At 44.4% G+C, this 26171-nt stretch overlaps 1 protein-coding gene across 5 annotated transcripts in view; it reads right to left on the bottom strand.

Moving 5' to 3' along the window:
• LOC113219530 (protein PRR14L-like) overlaps positions 1-26171 on the bottom strand; it is a 53757-nt gene that overhangs the window by 4437 nt on the left and 23149 nt on the right. For 4 of the 5 annotated variants that reach the window (XM_026447054.2, XM_026447050.2, XM_026447052.2 and 1 more), the window contains 5 exons: positions 23816-23888; positions 11715-16959; positions 4172-4243; positions 3073-3244; positions 1193-1299 (listed from right to left, as the gene is read on the bottom strand). In XM_026447054.2, the coding sequence (XP_026302839.1) occupies positions 1193-1299; positions 3073-3244; positions 4172-4243; positions 11715-16959; positions 23816-23876 (5657 nt within the window). In that variant the 5' untranslated portion in view covers positions 23877-23888. Of the gene's footprint in view, positions 1-597; positions 1300-3072; positions 3245-4171; positions 4244-11714; positions 16960-23815; positions 23889-26171 lie in introns of those variants that run through there. The other variant, XM_026447053.2, reaches the window with a different exon arrangement.

The following is a 26171-nucleotide window of genomic DNA, read 5'->3' on the forward strand; positions in this document are numbered from 1 at the left end:
AAAAAAAAAAAAAAAAAAAAAAAAAAAAAAAAAAAAAAACTCCTTCCTCTCCCAACTACTTATTTATGTAAACAAGGTTCTTCAGACATACAAATGCAAGAGAGAATACAACTGATAATGAATCCTTTTTCATTTGAGTAATAAATACTACTCGATCTTGGATCTCGGATATCTGAACTATTTTTAAAATTTCTCTTGAAAAGACATACAATAGATCAACAAAAGAACCATTAAGACAAAAATACAACATATTAAGATAAAGATTATGGTGCAGAAGTGGAACATCAATCATGATCCTAACAAATGATTATTTATTTTATTCGTGTTGTGTGAAGCACTATAATGGATGAAGTAGTACACATTTTTTTCTCAATTACACTGTATAGAAATCTTCTTTTTGTTTTTTTTGAGACGGAGTTTCACTCTTGTTGCCTAGGCCGGAGTGCAACAGCACGATCTTGGCTCACCGCAACCTCCACCTCCCGGGTTCAAGCAATTCTCCTGCCTCAGCCTCCTGAGTAGCTGGAATTACTGGCACACGCCACCACACCCAGCTTATTTTGCATTTTTAGTAGAGATGGGTTTCTCCATGTTGGTCAGGCTGGTCTCAAACTCCTGACCTTGTGATCCACCCACCTCAGCCTCCCAAAGCACTGGGATTACAGGCGTGAGCCATCACGCCCGGCCCTGTATAGAAATCTTAAGTGTTGGGAATTCTTATTCATATTTTACAGGAAAGTTCCCGAGAGACCACTGTTAGGCTTCCATTTGCTGATAAGAAATGGAGGAGCAAAATCGATCAGAAGAAAATATAAGTCTGGAGATCTTTTTTAAGAAAAACTACACTCAGGACTTTTAGGTCCTTTTCCAATTTAGTGCAGAGTATTTAGGAGCTTGAGCTCTGGGGTTGGGTAAATCCTGTGACAGACAGAAACCACATGTGCCAGGATCAATGCTACAACCTAACACAGGTTCCTTATTGCAACACTGGAGGGTTAAGATTATGTACGCAATATATTAAAATGTCCTTGCATATAAATATCTAGCGACAGTACTAATTAATTCTTTAGGGTAAATTCCTAGAAATGTAATAAATGGCTCTCAGAGTGTAGGACCATTTAAAGGGTAATTATATTATGACAAACAATTTTCCAAAAAAGTGGACCTAGCTTGTAATAGAGAAGGAGCTCACCTTTTGGGTCGAGGAAGGCCCATGGGGGTAAGATTAGGATCTGGTCTAGGAATGGTTTTCCGGATGCGAATCTGTGAGACTTTCTTTGGCCTCTTCTCTGGCTCAGCCTATTTTTAAGGATTAAGAAGAAAGATGGTCACATTGTAAGACATTTTATTTATTTATGTATTTTTTGAGATAAGGTCTCACTCTGTGGCCCAGTGGTGCAATCATAGCTCACTGCAGCCTTGAACTCCTGAACTCAAATGATCCTCCTGTCTTGGCCTCCCAAAGCACTGGGTTTACAACTATAAGCCACCGTAACTGGCAATGTTGACTTTTAGATGGGGTCTTGCTATATTGCCCAGGCTGCTCAGGAACTCCTGGGCTCAAGTGATCCTTTTGCCTCAGCCTCTGTGGTAGCTAGGACTACAGGTGTATGCCATCACCCCTGGCATATTGTAAGACATTTTAAAATATAAAGTCCCTTGTCTTGGCACTTAAAGACATTGCTACCTCACTTTAGAGATGATTCTAGTAAGTAGTTTATGACAAAGCTCCCACTCCTATTCCTGCTGGTTTTTTATTTTATTATTTATTTTTTTGACAAGAGTTTTGCTCTTGTTGCCACGCTGAAGTGCAATGGCATGGTCTTGGTTCACCGCAACCTCTGACTCCTGCGTTCAAGTGATTCTCCTGCCTCAGCCTCCTGAGTAGCTGGAATCACAGGCATGCGCCACCGCACCCAGCTAATTTTTTATTTTTCGTAGAGACAGGGTTTCTCCATGTTGGTCAGGCTGGACTCAAACTCCCAACCTCAGGTGATCTGCCCACCTCGGCCTCCCAAAGTGCTAGGATTACAGATGTAAGCCACTGCATCTGGCTTTATTTATTTATTTTTTGAGACAGAATCTCACTCTGTTGCCCAGGCTGGAGTGCAGTGGTGTGATCCAGGCTCACTACAACCTCCACCTCCTGGGTACAAGTGATTCTACTGCCTCAGCCTCCAGAGTAGCTGGGATTACAGGCATGTGCCACCACATTCGGCTAATTTTTGTAATTTTAGTAGAGATGGGGTTTCACCATGCTGGCCAGGCTGGTCTCGAACTCCTGACCCCAGGTGATCCGCCCACCTCAGCCTCCCAAAGTGTTGGGATCCCAGGCACGAGTCACTGCGCCCGGCCTTTTTTTTTTTTTTAAGGTGGGATTTCACTCTGTCACTTAGGCTGGAGTGCAGTGATGCAATCAGGGCTCATTGCTGCAACCTCCACCTCCTGGGCTCAAGCAATTCTCCCTCCTCGGCCTCCCAAGTAACTGGAACTACAAGTGTGCACCACCACGGTCAGCTAATTTTTGTATTTTTTGTAGAGACACGGTTTCGCCAGGTTGCCCAGGCTTCTATTGAACTCCTGGACTCAAGCGATCCACCCATCTCAGCCTCCCAAAGTGCTGAGATTATAGGTGTGAGCCACCGTGCCCGGTCCCTGCTATGTTTTAAGCAACTACTCCCTTCATATCATCAAAACAAGAATTGTACATTCAGTTCAGATATTGAACTGTCAACATGAAAGTTTGCAACTGTCGAAGACAACAGATGTTGCAAAATTGAACATCATCACCATCCACTCATCTCTTTGAATGCACAAGGCAGCTCTTTGGTCCAATTCTCGAAACAGTTACATGCTGTTGGCAAGAAAAAAGTATCTGGAAAACAGTGCAAATAAAAAAATCCACTGTGTCCTTTATTGGCGAAGAGAAAAACTCCTGGCTTAGTACTCTCCAGGACTCGGCTGACACTAAAGGTGGTATGTAAAGATACTCAGAGGCCAGTCTGTAGTTACTATGTGATGTGAGTTGACAATGGCCACCATCACCTGACTCCCCCAGCACTTTACACTTACCTCTTTCTGTTCTGGAGGGCTGCTCTGTGGGCAGGGGCATGCTGCTTTCACACCATCCAGCTCATCCAATCCAGGAACCTGGAACTCAGAGGCTGAAAGCAGGAGCTTGCTGACAGCTGATTCTGCTACCAAGCAAGACTTTGGTACCAAGGCAGGGAATGGAGGCTCCAGCCTAGCACCATGAAGAGAAAGAGAAGAAAGATATGAGAGGGGTTCGCTTTCTACTTCCAGCACATTCCACTTCTTCTTTTCTTTTTTTTTTTTGAGGCGGAGCTTCGCTCTTGTTGCCCGGGCTGGAATGCAATGGTGCAATCTTGGCTCAATGCAGCCTCTGCCTCCCGGGTTCAAGTGATTCTCCTGCCTCAGCACCTGCAAGTAGCTGAGATTACAGGCATGCGCCATCACTCCTAGCTAATTCTGTACTTTTAGTAGAGACAGAGTTTCTCCATGTTGGTCAGGATGGTCTCGATCTCCTGACCTTAGGTGATCCGCCGGCCCCCAGTCTCCCAAAGTGCTGGGATTATAGGCATGAGCCACCACACCCAGCCTCAACTTCTTAACATCTAGGCCTCAATACGTTTTCTTTCTTTCCCGGAATGATATATTCAGTCAACCTGCTTTCTAGTCACTTCCAGACATAGCCTGTACTATGTATGTAAAAAAATTACAAGAATGTGTAATCCATTTTATTGCTATGGAGTTTTATAAGGAAAAATGTAAAAAGGAACAGAATTTTTGGGTGAGGAAGATATCTGGTAAGCCACACAAATGAACAGCGCTCAGATGAGATCAACCCTGTCCAGGGACTGAAGTTGGCTATAAAACATGAAGTAGCTTGCAAGGGGACTTCTGGTACAATAAGCTGGTTAGTGATTTTCTTTTTTTTTTTTTAACAAATGGTATTGATTACACATTCCTATTTACTGCTTGTAATAGAACAGATTTCAATCTCAGAGATGTTTATCTGAGAGACATAGATCAGGTTTACAAGGACAAGGGATCAAAGTCATGCCACAGATGATCCACGCCACCCATGCATGCACTCTCTTGCACACACACACGTGCACACATGCACACACACTGAGCCTCATGTGCTCACCTTGTTTGACTGCCGCTGGTGTTATATGTAGCTTCCATGCCTGGAAGAGGCACATATGGTAACATGGTGTGGCTAAAGTAAAAGTACAAAAGCAACAGGTAAGGTCAGTGGGATAACAGGAAAAGTTTTGACGTTATTGTGGGTATCAGCACATGATAGCCCCAAGAAGACAAGAAATGTCAGTTACCCAGAAAGAGGAAAGCTTCCCAACCAGGAGAGTTACATTTATGTGCCCATCACTGGAATGGAGGCAGACTGACAGGAAGATTATTTTCTAACTTAAATGGAAAGAAGGCAGAGACAGAAATAAAGAACAGTGGCTGGACAAGGTGGCTGATGTCTATAAGCCCAGCACTTTGGGAGGCCAAGGTGGGCAGATCGCTTCAGCCTAGGAGTTCAAGAGCAGCTGGGCAACATGGCGAGACCTTGTCTCCACAAAAAATACAAAAATTACCCAGGGGTGGTGGAGTGCACCTGTGGTACCAGCTACTCAGGAGGCTGGGGTGAGAAGACTACTTGAGCCCAGAAGGTCAAGACCGAAGTAATCCAAGACTGCACCACTGCACTTCAGCCTGAGTGACAGGGCAAGACCCCATCTCTAAATAAAAATAAATAAATAAAAATTTAAAGAATATATTATACCACTCAGTTGTGTACTGACTCTATTAAAATAAAATCTGCCAGTTTCTATAACCTTACAAAATATTAGAGAGAAACCAATTATTTTCTTTTTATTTTTCTTTTGTTGAGACTGAGTCTCGCTCTGTTGCCCAGGCTGGAGTGCAATGGTGCAATTGTGGCTCACGGCAAGCTCCTCCTCCCAAGTTCAAGAGATTCTTCTGCCTCAGCCTCCCGAGTAGCTGGGACTGCAGGAGTGTGCCAACATGCCCAGGTAATTTTTGTATTTTTAGTAGAGATGGGTTTTCACCATATTGGTCAGGCTGGTCTCGAACTCCTGACTTTGTGATCCGCCCGCATTGGCCTCCCAAAGTGCTGGGATTACAAGCACGAGCCACTGCGCCCGTCCCAACTATTTTCTTTAAAGCCAAGTTACACATAAAACATAGCTATACAGCTGGGCACAGTGGCTCACACTTGTAATCCCAACATTTTGGGAGGCTGAGGTGGGCAGATCACTTGAGGCAAGGAGTTTAAGAACAGCCTGGACAACATGGCAAAACCCCAACTCTACTAAAAGTACAAAAATTAGCTGGGTGTGGTGGTGGGTGCCTGTAATCCCAGCTACTTAGGAGGCTGAGGCAGGAGAATCGCTTGAATGCGGGAGGCAGAGACTGTAGTAAGCTGAGATTATACCACTGCATTCCAGCCTGGGCGACAGAGGGAGACTGTCTCAAAAACCAAACTAAACAAAACAACATAGCTATATAGAAGAAAACTATTGGCCGGCCGTGGTGGCTCATGCCTGTAATCCCAGCACTTTGGGGAAGCCGAGGCAGGTGGATCACATGAGGTCAGGAGTTCAAGACCAGCCTGGCCAATATGATGAAACCCCGTCTCTACAAAAATACAGAAACTAGCTGGGCACGATGGCACGTGCCTGTTATCCCAGCTACTTGGGAGGGTGAGGCAGGAGAATTGCTGAACCCGGGAGGCAGAGGTTGCAGTGAGCCGAGATCACACCACTGCACTCCAATATGGAAGACAGAGCAAGACTCCATCTCACACACAAAAAAAACAAAAACAAAAACAACAACAAAAAAACTATTAAAAGTTAAAAGTTAATTCCTTTATAATTAAACTTTTTTTTTTGAGATGGAGTCTCACTTTGACACCCAAGCTGGAGTGCAGTGGCACGATCTCAACTCACTGCAACCTCTACCTCGTGGGTTCAAGTGATTCTCCTGCTTCAGCCTCTCGAATAGCTGGGACTACAGGCACCCGCCACGACACCGGACTAATTTTTGTATTTTTCGTGGACACGGGGTTTCACCATATTGTTCAGGCTGGTCTCCAACTCCTGACCTTGTGATCAGCTTACCTCAGTGTCCCAAAGTGTTGACATAGGCATGAGCCACCGTGCTCGGCCTGCTAGAAACCATTTCTAAGCTTGTTTAGAAAAACAGCAAACTTCTGGCCAGGCACGGTGACTCCAACCTGTAATTACAGTACTCTGGGAGGCTGAGGTTGGTGGATCACCTAAGGTCAAGAGTTTGAGACCAGCCTGGCCAATCTGGTGAAACCCTGTCTCTACAAAGAATACAAAATTAGCCGGGCATGATGGTGCATGCCTGTAATCCCAACTATTCAGGAGGCTGAGGCAGGAAAATCACTTAAACCCGGGAGGCAGAGGTTGCAGTGAGCTGGGGTGGCGCCACTGCACTTCAGCCTGGGAGACAAGAGTGAAATTCTGCCTCAAAAAAAAAAGAAAAAAAAAAAAAAAAAGAAAAAAAAAGAAAGAAAGAAAGAAAAGAAAAACAGCAAACTTCTTTTTTTTTTTTTTTTTGAGATGGAGTCTCGCTCTGTTGCCCAGGCTGGAGTGCGGTGGCCAGATCTCAGCTCATTGCAAGCTGCGCCTCCCGGGTTTACGCCATTCTCCTGCCTCAGCCTCCCAAGTAGCTGGGACTACAGGTGCCCGCCACCTCGCCCGGCTAGTTTTTTGTATTTTTTAGTAGAGATGGCGTTTCACTGTGTTAGCTGGGATGGTCTCGATCTCCTGACCTCGTGATCCACCTGTCTCGGCCTCCCAAAATGCTGGGATTACAGGCTTGAACCACAGCGCCCGGCCAAAAAAGCAAAATTCTAAACTCTAAGCCCAGGCACATGGTGCTAAGGCATTTTTAGAGCCAATGAAAAGTACCCACAAATACCACCCCCTCCACCTTCCATTTGAATTTAAATAAAATAAAGTAAAATAAAATAAAAAGATAGAAATAGGAAGGGAAACAGAGAAAATTTTCAACACCAGGAAACAGAAACATCAGGTGGGAAAGGAAGAGCGCTGGAAGACGAAAAGGGGCAAAAGGGTTACACCTGCACAGGGGGAAAAGAGTAACTACCATCTATCCTAACTGCAGGAACAAACATAGTTTGGAGAAAGCAGCATTTTTTGGGGATGGAGTCTTGCTCTGTTGCCCAGGCTGGAGTGCACTGGCATGATCTCGGCTCACTGCAACCTCCACTTCCTGGGTTCAAGTGATTCTCCTGCCTCAGCCTCCTGAGTAGATGGGACTGTTGGTGTGTGTCACCACGCCCGGCTAATTTTTGTATTTTTAGTAGAGACAGGGTTTCACCGTGTTAGCCAGGATGGTCTCAATCTCCTGATCTCATGTTTCACCTGACTCAGCCTCCCAAAGTGCTGGCATGACAGGTGTGAGCCTTTGCACCTGGCCAGAAGTAACACAATTTAAAGCCTGGGAGACGACAGTGAAACTCTGTCTCAAAAAAAAAAAAAGAAAAATACATAGCAGAGCAATTATGAGATTTTAGAGGCGTATCAACAAAGTAGACAATAAAAGCAGTACACTAGCATTTAAAACAACGTGAGTCACTCTAACGTATTTTCATGGCTGTCTTATGACAAGTGAACTTTTTTTTTTTTTTTTGAGGTGGAGTCTCGCTCTGTCGCCCAGCTGGAGTGCAATGGCGCGATCTCGGCTCACTGCAACCTCCACCCCTGGGTTCAAGCAATTCTCCTGCCTCAGCCTCCTGAGTAGCTGGGACTACAGGCGCCCGCCACCACGCCCGGCTAATTTTTTTGTATTTTTTTTAGTAGAGACAGGGTTTCACCATGTTAGCCAGGATGGTCTCAATTTCCTGACCTTGTGATCCACCCGCCTCAGCCTCCCAAAGTGCTGAGATTACAGGCATGAGCCACTGTGCCCGGCCATAATAAGTGAACTTGAAAAAATAATTATAAAGGCCGGGCATGGTGGCCCACGCCTGTAATCCCAGCACTTTGGGAGGCCAGGCGTGCAGATAACCTGAGGTCAGGAGTTCAAGATCAGCCTGACCAACATGGAGAAACCCCATCTCTACTAAAAATACAAAATTAGGTGGACGTGGTGGCGCATGCCTGCAATTCCAGCTACTCAGGAGGCTGGGGCGGGAGAATCACTTGAACCTCGGAGGCAGAGGTTGTGGTAAGCCAAGATTGCGCCACTGCACTCCAGCCTGGCAACAACAGCGAACCTCCATCTCAGGAAAAAAACAACAAAAAACTGTAGGACATGTACTTGTAACAGCAATTCATCTTTTAATTTTAGTCAGTAATGTTCATCTTCCAGGGTATTTTTTTCTGACACTTCTATTTGTTTTTCTGCTAAGATGCTCAGGGAACTACACAATATGAACCAGCAGTTTTGTTGTTTATTTATTTATTTATTTTTGAGACAGAGTCTCACTCTGTCGCCCAGGCTGGAGTGCAGTCATGCAATCTTGGCTAACCGTAACCTCTGCCTCCCAGGTTCAAGGTTCAAGCAATTCTCCTGCCTCAGCCTCCTGAGTAGCTGGGATTACAGGCATGAACCACCACATCCGGATAATTTTCATATTTTTAGTAGAGGCAAGGTTTCACCATGTTGGCTAGCCTGATCTTGAACTCCTGACCTCAGTTGATTCGCCCACCTTGGCCTCCCAAAGCGCTGGGAATATAGGCATAAGCCACCTCACCTGGCCACCAGCAGCTTTGTTGTTGTTGAAATTTTCTTTTTGAGACACAATCTCACTTTGCCGCCCAGGCTGGAATATAGTGGCAAGATCTCAGCTCACTGCAACCTCTGCTGATTCTTGTGCCTCAGCCTCTGAGTAGCAGGGATTATGGGCATGCACCACTACATCTGGCTAATTTTTGTACTTTTAGTAGAGATGGGATTTATTTTTTTATTTTTTGAGACGGAGTTTCGCTCTTGTTGCGCAGGCTGGAGGGCAATGGTGTGATCTTGGCTCAGGACAACCTCCACCTCCCGGGTTAAAGCGATTCTCCTGCCTCAACCTCCAGAGTAGCTGGGATTTCAGGCATCTGCCACCACGCCCGGCTAATTTTGTACTTTTAGTAGAGACGGGGTTTCTCCATGATGGTCAGGCTGGTCTTGAACTCCTGACCTCAGTTGATCAGCCCGCCTTGGCTTCCCAAAGTGCTGGGATTACAGGCATGAGCCACCACACTCCTGGCCTATTTTTTTTTTTTTTTTTGGAGATGGAATCCTGCTCTGTTGTCTAGGCTAGAGTGCAGTGGCGTGATCTCGGCTCACTGCAACCCCCGCCTCCTGGGTTCAAAGGATCCTCCTGACCAAGTCTCTGAGTAGCTGGGACTACAGGCAAACGCCACTATGCCTGACTAATTTTTGTATTTTTTTTTGCAGAGACAAGGTTTTGCCATGTTTCCCAGGCTGGTCTCAAACTCCTGGACTAAAGAGATCCACCTGCCTTGGCCTCCCAAAGTGCTAGGCTTACAGGCATGAACCACTGCATCCTGCCTGAACCAGCCCACTTTATTGACACATAATGATTCTACGTTAGAGACACACAATGAACAAGGCCCTCCTAAGTTATTTGGAATATTAAGGCTTTTTGATGTCTAATCTTTCAACTGTAGCAATCAATAGTAAGGGCAAATTAAAAAATATTTTGTTTACTTAAATAATTACAAAGAGGAGGATTTATCTATCATGTCTATAGCGGCTTTTTAGGGATTCTTTTTTTTTTTTTTTTTTGAGACGGAGTCTCGTTCTGTCACCCAGGCTGGAGGGCAATGGCGCGATCTTGGCTCACTGCAATCTCTGCCTCCTGGGTTCACGCCATTCTCCTGCCTCAGCCTCCCAAGTAGCTGGGACAACAGGTGCCTGCTGCCACGCCCGGCTAATTTTTTGTATTTTTAACAGAGAACAGGGTTTCACTATGTTGGCCAGGATGGTCTTGTTCTCCTGACCTTGTGATCCACCTGCCTCGGCCTCCCAAAGTGCTGGAATTACAGGCAAGAGCCACCACGCCCAGCCAGGGATTTTTAAGCTGAGTACTTTAACTCTAGACTTTTTCTTCTCTTTTTTTTTCTCTATTTTCAATTAGAAGGTACAATGATATTGATGAAACTATTTCCAACTATTCTCAATGATAACACCACAAGAACTCCTTCTCAGTTCACTTTAAGTTCTATAAATCCTAAAACTGAAGTAGGTAAATGCCAATTTTTGAAGCCTCTACATTGCCAAAACAAAGGCAGGGGTTCATAAACCAGATCTGGTGATACCTATGTAATTTATTCATTAACTAAAAATATATTTATTCTGTGTCTTCTACATATCAAACAGAGTTAGGTGCTGGCTGTTTAATGCTTTGTGAAGGAGATAATGTTACAAGCGATTACGTGTTACTATTTATAATCTTTCACTTGTAATGGGTGTTTGTTTTCTGCAAGGTGGATGCAAGAGTAGAAAAGATTCAGCTGGGTGTGGTGGCTAGCGCCTGTAATCTCAGCACTTTGGGAGGCCAAGGTGAGAGGATCACCAGATGTCAGGAGTTCGAGACCAGCCTGGCCAACATGGTGAAATCCCGTCTCTACTAAAAATACAAAAATTAGCCAGGCATGGTGGCAGGTGCCTGTAATCCCAGCTACTCAGGAGGCTAAGGCAGGAAGGAGAATCACTTGAACCCGGGAGGCAGAGGTCACGGTGAGCCGAGATTACACTACTGCATTCCAGCCTGGGTGACAAGAATGAGACTCTGTCTCAAAAAAAAAAAAAAAAAAGCCGGGCATGGTGGCGGGCGCCTGTACTCCCAGCTACTCGGGAGGCTGAAGCAGGAGAATGGCGTGAACCTGGGAGGCGGAGCTTGCAGTGAGCCGAGATCACGCCACAGCACTCCAGCCAGGGCGACAGAGTCAAACTCCGTCTCAAAGAAAAAAAAGCAGGCTGGTTGCAGTGGTTCATGCATGTAATCAGAGGTCGTGGTGAGCCAAGATTGCACCACTGCATTCCAGCCTGGGTGACAAGAATGAAACTCTGTCTCAAAAAAAAAAAAAAAAAAAGCAGGCTGCTTGCGGTGGCTCATGCATATAATTCCAGCACTTTGGGAGGCTGAGGCGGGCGGATCACCTGAGGTCAGGAGTTCGAGACCAGCCTGACTCACATGGAAAAACCCCATCTCTACTAAAAAATACAAAAACTTAGCTGGGTGTAGTGGTACATGTCTGTAATCCCAGCTACTCAGTAGGCTGAGGGAGGAGAATCACTTGAACCTGGGAGGCGGAGGTTGCGGGGAGCCTAGATTGTGCCATTGCACTCCATCCTGGGTGACAAGAGTGAATAGATTCAACAGACTTGATGGTTTGAGGAATGAAATGGACAGAAAAAAGAATGGTGTGAAACACAGAAGTGAGTTCTACAGGAAAATGGAGCAGGGTGTGGGGGGGTCCCATGCTTAAGAATTACTGTTGGATTTTCTCGGCAGATATTTGGCAAGGTAAATAGAAAATGCAGTCCTAAGAGGACTCTAAATAGCCTTGCACCTTCCGCAGTTCCCCTCTCATCTCCCCAGTGACAGGAAGCAAATATGGGACATTTGTAAAGAATAGCGGACAGATTTTTACCTGCTTGTGGTACCCAGACTTGGTTGCCGCTTGCAGTGAGTGGAATGAAGAGAAGAGATTTCGAAGGAGCAGGCAGAAGGCCCATGCTGGCTCCAAATGGATAGGACTCTGCCCACCGAGTAGGGTAGAGAACAGAAGACTTTGTCTGCTATGGAGGCTGGAGACCGTAACCCTTTCAAGCCCTGTGTAAACTGGGTCATGAAGAGCCTCTGCATGGTAGGCATGTGGCTGGAGAAGCTCCGTTTTTTTGTCCAGATTCGGTAACATCCTGGGGAACAAAGTGCTAGAAGTGTGTGAAGGCCAAGGACAGAGCAGTCTGCTCTGGTCTGGACTATGGCAGTGCCTCCATAGTCTTGGAGAGGAGCTGGAGGCTGGGGAGGAGCCTGAGTGTGGGTCTGACTATGGAGGCCAGTGTCTTCCCTGAATGTGGCCATCCCAGGGCAACCGTGGGACAAGAAGAAAGAAAAGGTCCACTTGGGAGGTTGAGACGGGCACTGGAGGGCCTCTCCTAAGGCAAGACTTGCCGGAGCACAGTGCTCAGGAAAAGTCCTTGAGGACTCAGTCGTGCAATCTGAGCTGGATGATTTTACATGAAAGGATACTGGGAAGATTTCAGAACCAAACAGCAGGGACGGCATCTTGTTGCTCAAATCTATGAAGGTCATCTTGATGGATTCGAGAGAATAAAGTGCCACGGGCTTACTGTTAGGCCTCTTATCCCATCCACTAGCTGCCAAATATGGATTCAGCTGTTCTGTGTTGGATGAAAATCCATCCAGGAGCCTTTTATATCTGAGGCGCTTGTAGCTTTTAGCCATTGGAAGAAGTTCAGAGGAACTCCGTCGGTATCTTAGTTTCTGAGTCTTCATGGCTGGGGCCAGTTTGGAGGCAAGGATGGACAGCTTGTTTAGTAAGGCTGATTCTTTGGTAGTCTTCCTAAAATTCAGGCTCCTCAAGGGATGGCACGGTGTAGCCGTCTGCTTTGGTATGTGACTAATCAAGCTCTTGGTAGGTGCTGTTTCAGGTTCTAATTGTGTAGATGCAGACAGAGTGCACAAACTGAGAAGTCTGTGTGCTTTTGTGGGGACGGCATTGGAGGAACTCTTTAAAAAGGCAGAACTTCTGATTTTACCTATTTTTCTCCCCACAATGGTTTGCTCCTGACAGGAAACTTTCTTACAAGTTCGATGGGGCTGCTTCTTTAACGGAAGCATTCCTTTCTTCGCAAAGGCACCATGTATTTGATCACACCCAGCAGAGGAGGGGTCCTCTGCTTTCCGAGGGGCACCAAGAAGGCAAGGACTTGTGCATGACTCAATGTCCTTCTTTAATGGATGATGTAAGCTTTCCTCCTTCTGGTCTTTTAACTTCTGAGTCTGTGCCACAATGTTGTCCTTGGCCAGCTTTGCTAGGGTGATTTCATTCATCGTGGTGGACTCATCTTTGCCAACCTTGGCTTGGTTCTTATTTTGTGCATCATCTAAAAACAGACTAGATGATATGCATTGTTCTGATACTGTATGTGCTTTTTGTTGATGTATATATTTCTCTTCTTTCTGCAACATATAGTCCAAAACCTCAGGGCTCTGCTGTTTTTCAGCATGATTAAGCATCCTCTGGCATTTAACATGGGTCTGAGAGATGTTGCTCATATGATCGCCATTGCCAGCTTCTCTGGTAACCATCTCCTCAGATTGCTCCCCAACAGTTAAGTCACCCAGCAGTCCCCTCTGATGCTCTTCGGTCTCTTCTTTCACTTTAATTTCTGTTTTCACTGTCAAAGGCAAATGCCTGTCAGAGAAATTCTCGTGAGAGTGGCAAGCTTTGCGAGCATTCTTTTCCACACAGGTACATATGCTGTCTGTGTCACTAGAATTACTCCTATCTCTTGATACTCTTTCCTTCATCTCAGGAAAGACTGTGCAGTCCTTTACATTTTCACAAAGCATTTCACCATCTTTTGGTTTACACAGATTTTTCAGGTCAGTTTCTTCACTATTAATATTAGTTTCTGAATTTTCTTGAGAAGACATTATTTCAATTGATTTCAGGCTTCTTAGGGAAACAGAGCTTACATCATGGCAAGACATCAACTCTTTTGAGGAAATTCCAAAGGTACTTTCTTTGCCAAACTCAGAGTTTAGTTCTAGTCTTGATCCTTCAGTCATTTCTTGTGTTTCTCTGAGAGATGTTCCTTTATTTTGCTGTCCATAATGGGTATCATTTAAAGACATATTTACTCTGCCCAATATTATTTTATTTGGTTCATGATCTGCAACAGACTCCATCTCATGGGCACAAGAGTCTGAACACTTTTCCATTTCACAGTCTTTTAAAGATCTGCATACGTTTTCTTCACATGATTTTATTTTGAGAAAGTCCACTGTAGAAGCAGCAGTAACTGGGAAATCTGAGTCCTGGCCAGTTGTTCCTGTATGTGCAGCTGCAGCATCCAGTTCTCTCTGAGACAAGGTACTCCTTGAGTCCTCTTGGAATGCCAGTTTCTCTTGCCTTGCACCACAATCCAGTGGATTAGATGCCTTCACGTCCAGCACACCTTCTGTAAGCTTATTACTACAGTCCGTGTAGACGATGTCTACCACACCTTCTGTGGACTCATCACAACCAGACATCTTGACAAAGGCTCCTTTCAAACTGCCTTTCTTTGGACTACCACAAGGTAGTGAGTTATTACTGCCTGAGCTGACCAGCAGATCCTTTTGGTTGTGGTTTACCTCCTCATGAGGCTCGGTGACAGTCTCTCTGTGGTCACTACCTAGTGTCTCCTTGGCTGACTGACCTTCACTTTTGCATTCATCTGGTCTGTTTTGGTTACTCTGACAATCAAGAACTTCATCTGCCTTCTGATCCAGAGTTTCAACTGCTTTTACGTTTTTAAAACTGGAAAACGTAACAGTAGGAGACTGGTCCAACACTTTTTCAGGACTTGGAATGTTTACAGTCTGGTTAAGTTCTTGTATAGCATGATCAGAGATGTTATACTTACAAAATACAGTTTCTTTGGATACATCCTGCTCCTTTCCTTCCAGCCCTTCCTCAATGAGTTTGATGTTACTGGAGGTGTGAATGGTTTTGTTTGAAATTCCACTATTTAACAAGCCTGCTGTCATTTTGTTTCTGATCTTATCTCCTGGAAGGCTGCCATTCGTTTCTATCTTATCTCCTGGAAGGCTGCCATTCGTTTCTCTCCCATCAAATTCCCTTTCCTCTGATGTATAACTCACTTTACAGCTGCTTTTCTCCACAGAGTGTCCTGTTCCTTGGCACTGGTGAGCACGGTGCTGAAATGCATTTTCATATTTTGTTATCAAAGAGTTATCAACTTGCAGGCTGATTTTGCTGGACTTGAAAGCAGCACAAGCAGAACACATGTTTTCTTCGGATGCATTTTTTCTTACACAATGACAGTTAGAGATATCCTGAGATTGAACACTGTGACATTCTATGACAGAGACCACTTGAGGAAAGCCAGCTGCTTCTCTCTTATTTGAGCGAAGCATGGAATGTAGAGCTTTTGTTCCTGAATCAGCCATTTCTTTTTTTCTCTCTAGGCTTCCTGGTTTGATGTTTAAGGTGGGACTGTTTGAAGAGGCACCACAGGTTTGGTTACCTGGTGGAGAGATGTCTTTCACTTTTGTCTGAACGGGAATGGTATGTATATCAGCAATGACATCTGCTCCACCCTCTAATGGAGGATGATGGCTCTGATGGGCATCTCTGCCTGTTGCTAAAGGCATCTCCTTGTTTAAATGAAGTAGAGAGTCAGTTGGCAACTTTGCATGGTCTTGAGAATTAAGGGACACTTGTTGATTTAAAACACATTCATTTTCTACTTTGTTTACAACCAATTCATTGGTACAAGAAAGTTCATTCATCTCACAGGCTATGCTCTGTTCATCTAAAAGTGGAATATCATCATGTGAGGTCTGTATAACTTTTTCTGACTCAGGTCTGTGATGAAATTCTGGGGATGGTGGCAACAGTGCAGTACCTTTCTTGGGTTTTAATATCTCACTTACAGGACTTATCTGATCCTCTGGCATTAAACTCACAATGGATTTTCTTTCAAACAGAAAATCATTACATGATGCTTCATTTAACTGGGTGTTGCTTTCCAGATTTCTCTGGATGCTGACTAAGGAGTTACAGTCTTTAGTGTAAAAAGATTTACTTAATACATTGGGCTCTATAGGGGTTGTCTGTTCTGCCTCTTCAATCTGCATCAAAGAGGAAAAACTGCTTTCTTCAGAGTGTCCACCTGGATGGCTCATATTAGTAGAAGTTTCTTTATGGTCCTCAAGGTTTGTCAAGTTACCTTGAATGTGTAAAGTAATTTTCAAATCACTTTTATTTAACATTACTTCTGTGGCTTCAGTAAAAAAATTGGGCATTAATGAACTAGATCTCCTTGTATGGAGACTGTCTTGAATGCAACAGTCATTGTGGATATTTTCCTTTGGAGAAACAACAGGCTCTTTTTCACCAGAACCACCACCACTAATCTCCTTTTCTGGTTCCCTGGCATTAATAAGAAAAGGTCCACCTCTTTCACTCCTGGGAATCAAAAGCTGTTCTTCATTTTCTTCTCTAGAAGCCAAGTTCTTCCCTTGATCGTCCCCCCTATAAAAATAACAATTGTCTGTCTTTTCAGCAGATCTTTTTAGCAAACCACCACCTTCAAAACCCCAGTTTTCTAAGGATATTGTTCTGGACTCTGGACCAGACAAGTCTGATGTGAAACATGAAACTTCAGAATTTTCTTTCAAGGGGCTTGTGGCTGTGGGACTATCACGTGTAGAACTGGGTTGTTCATTATGGTGTCCATGAATCTTTTGGTGATTGTCATCTGCTTCACAGACAAGGTTTAGTTTACACAGCTCTTCCTTCCCATTGTCCACATTAGAAATGGCACCGCTTCCTGGTAATGACGACCAAGGACAACTTTTTAATTCTTCACATTCTTTTTCTTTAGGAGTTGCTTCTGTTAATACAGGGTCCACAAAGGTTAAAGGTTCTGGGGTAACTAATGTGGTGGTTTCTGAAACCTCATCACTGTTCATGATTTTGTCTACTTCTGGGAATTCGCTGCATCCAGCTGAGAGATCTTTACTCACATTGCCATTTTTGTGTCCTTCATTATTATCCGTCTTAGTCCCATTGACCTTCACACTTTGTACTTCAGTGGATTTTAGCAGAATTTCAGCTGTAATCTGTACATTTCCTTCTGAACAAGATAAATAGATGCAAATTAGTATGCAGTAATAAAAAATCATTTGGTCTACCTTCATGCATTTTATTATGCTATGCTACCAAGGGCAACAAGAAGACCCAACTCGAAAAGAAAACTGGAAAGTTAGCATGCTATATCATTGATTTTGTTCTTCTCTGAAAATATAAGAGGGCCAAAATTATATCTGGCAGAAACAGATAATTTTCAACAAATGCCTCTTGCTGAAAGTTATACAGAGTTCACAAATCAATGCTGGACAACTGAATACAACATAGAAACATGTCCCTGTGTTGTACTCTCATTCAGTCTTAAGAGGCTTTCATTTTAAAACATTAATAAAGCAGACTCACAGTAACAGCTTATTTTACTAGATGACCATTTTTTCATTACTTGAAACTAGATGTCTTAGATAAAATTAGTCCTTGGAAAAAAACAACTATACATAAAATTTTATTTATTTATCTACTTATTTATTTTTTTCAGATAGAGTCTTGCTCTGTTGCCCATGCTGGAGTACAGTAGTACAATCTCGGCTCACTGCAACCTCCGCCTCCCAGTTCAAGCGATTTTCCTGCCTCAGCCTCCTGAGTAGCTGGGATTCTAGGTGCCTGCAACCACACCCAGCTAATGTTTTTCTTTTTGAGATGGAGTCTCACTCTTGTCGCCCAGGCTGGAGTGCAGTGGAACGATATTAGCTCGCTGCAACCTCCACCTCCTGGGTTCAAGCAATTCTCCTGCCTCAGCCTCCTAAGTAGCTGGGATTATAGGTGCCTGCCACCATGTCTGGCTAATTTTTGTACTTTTAGTAGAGATGGGGTTTTGCCATGTTGGCCAGGCTGGTCTCGAACTCCTGACCTCAGGTGATCCGCCTGCCTCGGTCTCCCAAAGTGCTGACAGGCATGAGCCACTATGCCCGGCCCGCCCAGGTAATTTTTTTTTAAATTTTTACTAGAGATGGGGGTTCACCATGTTGGCCAGGCTGGTCTCAAACTCTCGACCTCAGGTGATCTATTGGTTTTGTTCCTGTAAGAGAACCTTGACTAGCACACTATACACATGAACATGCGTATATGTATGGGTATATGTACACATGATTTTATATATATATAAAAAACAAGACACTCGTATTAAACAGAAAAAGCAAAATGCAAATCTATTTAAAGATCCGCCAGGCATGGTGGCTCATGCCTGTAATCCTAGCATTTTGGGAGGCTGAGGTGGGTGGATTGCTTGAGGTTAGGAGTTCAAGACTAGCCTGGCCAACATAACAAAAACCTGTCTCTACTGAAAATACAAAAATTAGCTGGGCATGGTGGCATATGCCTGTAATCCCAGATACTGGGGAGGCTGAAGCAGGGGAATCGCTTGAACCCAGGAGGCGGAGGTTGCAGTGAGCAAGATCATGCCACTACACTCCAGCCTGGGTGACAGTGCAAGACTCTGTCTCAAAAACCAAAAAACAAAACAAAACAAATCTAATTCCTGGTTAGGTGCAGTACCTCACAACAGTGATCCCAATACTTTGGGAGGCTGAGACAGGAGGAATGCTTGAGCCCAGAAATTTGAACCAGCCTGGGCAACACAGGGACACTCTGTCTGTACAAAAAAATGTAAAAGAAAAAAAAAAATCAGCTGAGCATGGTGGCGAGTGCCTTTAGTCCCAGCTACTTGGGAGGCTGAGGCAGAAGGATGCTTGAGTCCAGGACAGTAAGGCTGCAAAGAGCTGTGAACGTACTGCTGCACTCCAGCCTGGGTAACAGAGTAAGCGACCTTGTTCCAAAAAAAAAGAACAAAAACTAAAATCTAATTCTTACTAGAATATAAACTCTGTGAGGGTTAAGGATCTTGTTTTGTTCTCTTCCTTATGGTTCAGCATAATGCCTGGTATATAAAAGCACAAGAGCACTTAATGAATATTCGTAAAATTAATGAATGAATACAGTTAGGTCAAATAAACAAATGTTATTAATACTGAGTTTCTAGGGCTTCCCTATCTATTTCTCAATAGGTCCTGAGAGCAGCAATTACTATGAGAAAGAGCCCTGACTGTGAAGCCAGACCAGCTCAGCTTCAATCATGGCTCTGTGATACTTTTTTTTTTTTGAGACAGTGTCTCACTTTGTTGCCTAGGCTGGAGTGCAGTGGTACCATCATGGTTTACTGCAGCCTCCAACTCCTGGGCTCAAGCGATCCTCTTACCTCAGCCTCCCAAGGAGCTGGGACTACAGGCACACGCCACCACGTCCAGCTAATTTTTATATTTTTTGTAGAAACAGGGTTAGTTATGTTGCCCAGGCTGGCCTTGAACTCCTGAGCTCAAGCAATCCTCCTGCCTCAGCCTCTCAAAGTGCTGGGATTATGGGTGTGAGTCACTGTGCCCTGCAGCTCTGTGATTTAACTCTAAGTCTTGGTTTCTTCTATTGTAGAAGGTGGGGAAAGTACAATTATCTCAGTTCTACACTGAGGATTACATTAAAAAATGCATGTAAGATGTCATGTGGGACAGTGCCTGCCATATAAAAGGTGCCTTTCCTTTGCTCTGTTTTTTTATTTTACTGAACCTGAGAATAGTTAAAATGGAATAACTAGGCTAGACACAGCATTTTAACATGTTTGGAGTCAGCAAATATTAGATTAACAAATATATACTGCAAGTCACAGGTTTTCAGTTACCAATCATTTACAAAAGGCAGCCTCAAAATCCTGATTCAACACACAATACTTATCATTGTGAAACTAGTCCACTTTCCCTATTACAGCAGACGGTGCTGCCCGATTCAAGAATTTGTAAGTACACAGCTGGGCGTGGTGGCTCACGCCTGTAATCCTAGCACTTTTGGGGGCACAGGTGGGCAGATCACTTGAGATCAGGAGTTTAAGACCAGCCTGACCAACATGGTGAAACCTTGTCTCTACTAAAAATACAAAAAAATCAGCCGTGCATGGTGGCAGGCACCTGTAATCCCAGCTACCTGGGAGGCTGAGGCAGGAGAATCGCTTGAACCCTGGAGGCGAAGGTTGCAGTGAGCCAAAAATCGTGCCACTGCACTGCAGCCTGGGCGACAGAGTGAGAACCCATCTCAAAATAAATAAAATAAAATAAAAATAAACATCTAGTTCTCCAAATTATATAAGGTAGATTTTCCCTCCTTGACTACTTTCACCTCTTCCTCAAAATGTATTTCCTCAATGCTCTTCCAATTTTTGGTGACCCTTCTAAATAAGTCTTCGTGGAAATCACTACTGTGGGAATGAAGTCTCACAATAATGAGTAGGAACTAATATTGCCATTGTTCCTGATATCATTTCACCTTTCTTACACATAAACTTCCCAGACAAGCCCCATTACAGGGAACTCTCTGAAAAACAAGATAAAACAAATAAACTTGGTGACATCAGTTTTGTAAAATTAACAGAAAATTATGTTGAAAGAGGCATATTAAAAGTGAGGGCAGCAGAAAGGGCAAGGAACCAGCAAGAATGCCCGATGGAGAGGATCTCCCCTGTGAGATGGCCAGTCAACTCAGATAATCCCACCATTGCTCCACCATGCCCACTTCTCATGTGTCTGCGCTACAGCAATCAAGAAATAAGAAATGATAGGCAAAACTGCATCCTACCAATTAAAGGCTCCTTCTGGTTATTACAGAAGTCCTTTTAAAATGTTCAGTCTATTGCCTTTTTACCTAATTGAGAGGCAGCAGACATATGATTGTGCCTAGAGCTTACAATCATCTATTACCTATGTGTGACAGAAAGAAAAAAAAAAAAAAGAAAGAAAACTTAAATCTGGGGCAGAGCGAAGATTTTGGCAGCTGGAGCCCTGGAGACAAGCCTGATTTCTAATAGGCATCATTCAGTTCTTTTCTTTTGAGACGGAGTCTTGCTCTGCCACCCCAGGCTGGAATGCAGTGGCGCAATCTCCGCCTGCTAGGTTCACGCCATTCTCTCGCCTCAGCCTTCCGAGTAGCTGGGACTATAGGCGCCTGCCACCATGCTCAGTTAATTTTTTTTTTTTTTGTATTTTTAGTAGAGATGGGGTTTCACTGTGTTAGCGAAGATGGTCTCGATCTCCTGACCTCATGATCTGCCCGCCTCGGCCTCCCAAAGTGCTGGATCCACTGCGCCCGGCTGGCTGGCATCATTCAGTTCTTAATTCCATAGCAAAGATAAAGTAGCAGATGCCTGACCTTGGTAGAGCAAGCTGAAATGCTGGCCACACTACAGAAGAGCATGTGGGTCTATTTAAATCAAATCCATGGTGATGGCATATATTGCTCATGCTCTCAGGACTCAACATCTTCACAGGCCTGTCTCCATAGAACCTTCTTCTCTGGCTTGCTATGACTGGCTGTGACTTTGGACAGCTGAGCTTGCTTCCTCATGTGCAACACAGGAATCCCTTGGAAGGTTCTTGGGGAACAGAATGAACTAGGCCATTGCTGCTAAAAACTCTAGTAGAGCTGTTGATTTCAAGTTCCCCTATACCAAACTGAAACCCTTATACACGGGTTTGTAGGAGGAAAAAAAATCAAATATTTTACCAATTTAAGTCATTAAATAAGCGTGATATTAGAAGATGAAGAAAAGTGTCACAGAGTAATTTAGCTGCAAACATTACTCAGGAGAGTTCATCTTATCTATGTCCAATGTGGACCAGCTTTTTAGGTGGAGAGCAGCCAGGTAATTTTGATAAGGCAGATTTCCAAGCAGAAAATAACTCTGGTTCTCCTGTTTAAAAGGCCAGTTCGGTGGTTAAGTGAAAGTATAGTTAAACAGACAGTAAATTCTGTGGTAAGATGTAGGTGAAAATATACTAAAGACGGAATACAGCAATACTGGAGCCCCACTAAAAAGATCTTGAGGGTGGGGTTAGGGGGCCACTAAACTGCATCCCTAGTAAGGCAAGAACAGGGTGAGATTTATGTACAAAACAACATTTCTCATCTTTGGAGGAATGTCCTTTAATCTACATTGGACAGTCAAGCCTTTGAGCCACAGAGGAAATCTGTAGCAGCAGGAAGCAGGGTGATAAACTGGGACAAATGTCCTTTTTCATAAGAAAGATCTGTGCTTCCTTTTCTGTCCAGGCTGCCAAGAAGCTAAGAGTCAAATCCGATGTTTTATCACAGTAACAAAATGTTCATATAATTTAATGCAGAGGTCCCCAACCCTGGGCCATGGACCAGTACCCATCCTTGGTCTGTTAGAAATTGGGCTGCATAGCAGGAGGTGAGCGGTAGGCAAGTGAGCAAAGCTTCATCTGCATGTACAGCTGCTCTGCATGCTTGTATTACTGCCTGAGCTCTGCTTCCTGTCAGATAAACAGCAGCATTATATTCTCATAGGAGTGTGGACCCCATTGTGAACTGCACATGTGAGGCATCTAGGTTCCGAGCTCCTTATGAGAATCTAATGCCTGATGATCTGTCACGGTCTCCCATCAACCCCAGAGGGGACCACCTAGTTGCAGAAAAACAAGCTCAGCTTCCCACTGATTCTATATTATGGGAAATTGTATAATTATTTCATTATATATTACAATGAAATAATAGAAACAAAGTGCACAATAAATGCAATGCACTTGAGTCATCCTGAAAGCAACTACCCCGCCAGATCCGAGGAAAAACTGTCTTCCATGAAACAGGGCCCTGACTCCAAAAATGCTGGGGACCACTGACTTAGCGTATTCACTTTATCTTCTCTTTGTGAGGTTCTGATTATATTATATTATTTATTTATTTAGTGAGACAGGGTCTTGCTCTGTTGCCCAGGCTGGAGTACAGTGGTGTGATCATGGCTCACTATAGCTTCAACCTCCCAGGGCTCAAGTGATACTTCTGCCTTAGCCTCCCGAGTAGTTGGGACCACAGGTGTGTGTGCTGCCATGCTAATTTTTGCATTTTTTTGTAGAAAAGGGGTTTTGCCATGTTGCCCAGGCTAGTCTCAAACTCTTGGACTTAGGCAATCCTCCCACCCTGGCCTCCCAAAGTGCTGGGATTACAGACGTGAGCCACTGTGCCCAGCCTGATGATTCTAGATTAGCCTTAATTGACACACAGTCCTCTCTAAAGTAATCTAAGATTATTTTTAGCCTTGGGGTAAGAAGAGGAGAACCTTACCTCAGCTACTCTCTTTTGGACCTCAGCTTCCTCCTCAATCAATCAACCAATCTAAAAGTAATAATCTCAGATCTCTATACCCAACCACTGTTTTGAGAAGCAAAAAGAGGTAATGAAACTGCCTTGAAAATGCTCAAGGTGACCTGGAGTAAACATTTTCTCTCATCCCTGACCCCACAGAACAAGAATAGGATACACTACTACATGCTGAACTATAGTGGGTACATGTCTCCTCTGTCCCAGTTAACCCATCTAAACAGGCAAATATAGTATACTTGATGATATAAAATCCAATAAAGGTTCAACACACTCAAAAGAAAGGGACTTGCTGGGTGCGGTGGCTCATGCCTGTAATCCTGCACTTTGTGGGGCAGAGGCAGAAGGATCACCTGAGCCCAGGAGTTCGAGACCAGCCTAGGTAACATGGTGAGACCTTGACTCTACAAAATAAAACAAACAAAATAGAAAATTAGTCAGGCATGGTGGCTCACACCTGTGGTCCCAGCTACTTGGGAGGCCGTGGTATGAAGATTGCTTGAGCCCAGGAGGTTGAGGCTGCAGTGCACTGTGCAAGTATGTCCAAGGGCAATACTAAGATACAATCAGCGAAGTTACAGTTTCTATGATTAAGTACACCTTACAAGGCAGGGACTTATAACCCTTATATTCTCAATGCAAAATAGAAACGGGTAAGTGGATAAAGGAAGAGATTTGAGAGAAATAAATACCTTTGCTCCTTAGAAAATCTTCAGGGAGGTCCACATGTAAAAGTTCTTTGCTGGACTGCATCAGGAGATCCTCCTACAGTAAGAAAATCCAGCGGTCAAGGAGGATTCAGAAGATTCTGAGTTCATGAATATTATTCCTTTTTTTTTTTTTTTTGAGACAGAGTCTTGCTCTGTTCCCCAGACTGAAGTGGAATGGTGAAAGCTTGGCTCACTGAAACCTCCACCTCCCAGGTTCAAGCCATTCTCCTGTCTCAGCCTCCTAAGTAGCTGGGATTACAAGCACCCGCCACCATGCCTGGCTAATTTTTGTATTTCTATTACAGACAGCATTTCACCATGTTGGCCAGGCTGGTCTTGAACTCCTGACCTCAAGTGATCCGCCCGCCTCCGCCTCCCAAAGTGCTGGGATTACAGGCGTGAGACACCGTGCCTGACTGAGTATTAGTTATTTTTGAGAGACTTCTTTATGACTTTGGGAAATTAGCTAGCAGTCACAAGGATCGGGCACTGAAGGAAACCTCAAATTTAATTAAGTGTAAACAATAAAAATTTCTCCTTATCTAGAATTTGAGCCTGAAAACTTTTTAAAGTTGTGACAGTAACAGAGGTGTAAAAAAATTTTTTTTGAGGCAGAGGTTGCAGTGGGCCAAGATTGTGCGCCATGTCAGCTCACTGCAACTTCCGTCTCCTGGGATCAAGCAATTCTCCTGCCTCAGCCTCCCAAGTAACTGGTGCCCACCACTATGTCTGGCTAATTTTTGTATTTTTAGTAGAGATGGGGTTTCATCGTGTTGGCCAGGCTGGTTTTGAACTCCTGACCTCAGGTCATCCACCTGCCTCGGCCTCCCAAAGTGCTGGGACTACAAGCGTGATCCACCGTGCCTGGCCTAGTTTTTATATTTTTAGTAGAGACAGGGTTTCACCATGTTGGCCAGGCTGGTCTCAAACTCCTGACCTCAAGTGATCTGCCCACCTCAGCCTTCCAAAGTGCTGGGATTAAAGGCATGAGCCACTGTGCCTGGCCAAGAAAATATTTATCTGTAGTTATATTTGATCCTTTCTCCCAAATGTTACTATTCTCTGCTTTTCCAGTTCTCACGCTGAATGTTTGAGGTGTGAGAATAGATGCTATTTAAAATATTATTTCAAGTTAACACTTCATGGAAAAGCAAGAGTGACTGAGTTCTGTTCCAACCCAAGGACTTTCATCTACTAACTACATGGTGCTGACAGCAACCTTACAAGAGGCTGAAAGAATACATGGAAACCACATAAAACACCCAGCAAGACACCCGGTCAGATCAGGGTACTCCATGAGCAGAAGCTTCCATTCTTCATGAGACTGTAGACACCTGTCATCCATTCCATTCTGTGAAAAAAGCCAATAGAGCTGTCACTGACAGATTCTGGCATGTGTGTGGAATGACTTCCATTAAGCTTTTCCAAGGCTACCGGAGCCTCTGTAAAGTGACAGCACAGGTCAGTGACACACAGGTTCCTACAGATCCCAAAGGTCTCTGGCGAGCTAATGCAACGAAACCTTATTGGCTCCAGCCCCAGAGGGGTTGGTGGGATTTTGCTTTGTCCCACCTGTGGCTCTAAGGTGCCCCTAGCTGGAGGCCCCAAAATACCCTGGTGGAGAGCCAAGCTCACTGTTTCGGCCATGTTCCTTTTCCTCGATTAGCCACAATTCTTTTTTTCTTTCTTTTCTTTTTCTTTTTTGAGATGGAGTCTTGCTGTGTTGCCCAGGCTGGAGTGCAGTGGTGCGATCTCGGCTCACTGAAACCTCTGCCTTCTGGGTTTAAGCAATTCTCCTGCCTCAGCCTCCCGAGTAGCTGGGACTACAAGCACACGCTGCCATGCCTGGCTAATTTTTTGTATTTTAGTAGAGACAGGGTTTCTTTTTTTTTTGTTTTGTTTTGAGACAGAGTCTCGCTCTGTCGCCCAGGCTGGAGTGCAGTGGCTGGATCTCAGCTCACTGCAAGCTCCGCCTCCTGGGTTTATGCCATTCTCCTGCCTCAGCCTCCCGAGTAGCTGGGACTACAGGTGCCCACCACCTCGCCCGGCTAGTTTTTTGTATTTTTTTTAGTAGAGACGGGGTTTCACTGTGTTAGCCAGGATGGTCTTGATCTCCTGACCTCGTGATCCACCCATCTCGGCCTCCCAAAGTGCTGGGATTACAGGCTTGAGCCACCATGCCCGGCCGAGACAGGGTTTCACCGTTGTTGCTCAGGCTGGTCTTGAACTCCTGAGCTCAGGCAATCTGCCCGCTTTGGCCTCCCAAAGTGCTAAGATTACAGGGGTGAGCCCGGCCGATTAGCCACAATGCTTAACAGTGAAAGAGAGACTTCCCCCC

The sequence above is a fragment of the Piliocolobus tephrosceles genome, chromosome 19 (assembly GCF_002776525.5).
Source record: "Piliocolobus tephrosceles isolate RC106 chromosome 19, ASM277652v3, whole genome shotgun sequence".
NCBI lineage: Eukaryota > Metazoa > Chordata > Mammalia > Primates > Cercopithecidae > Piliocolobus > Piliocolobus tephrosceles.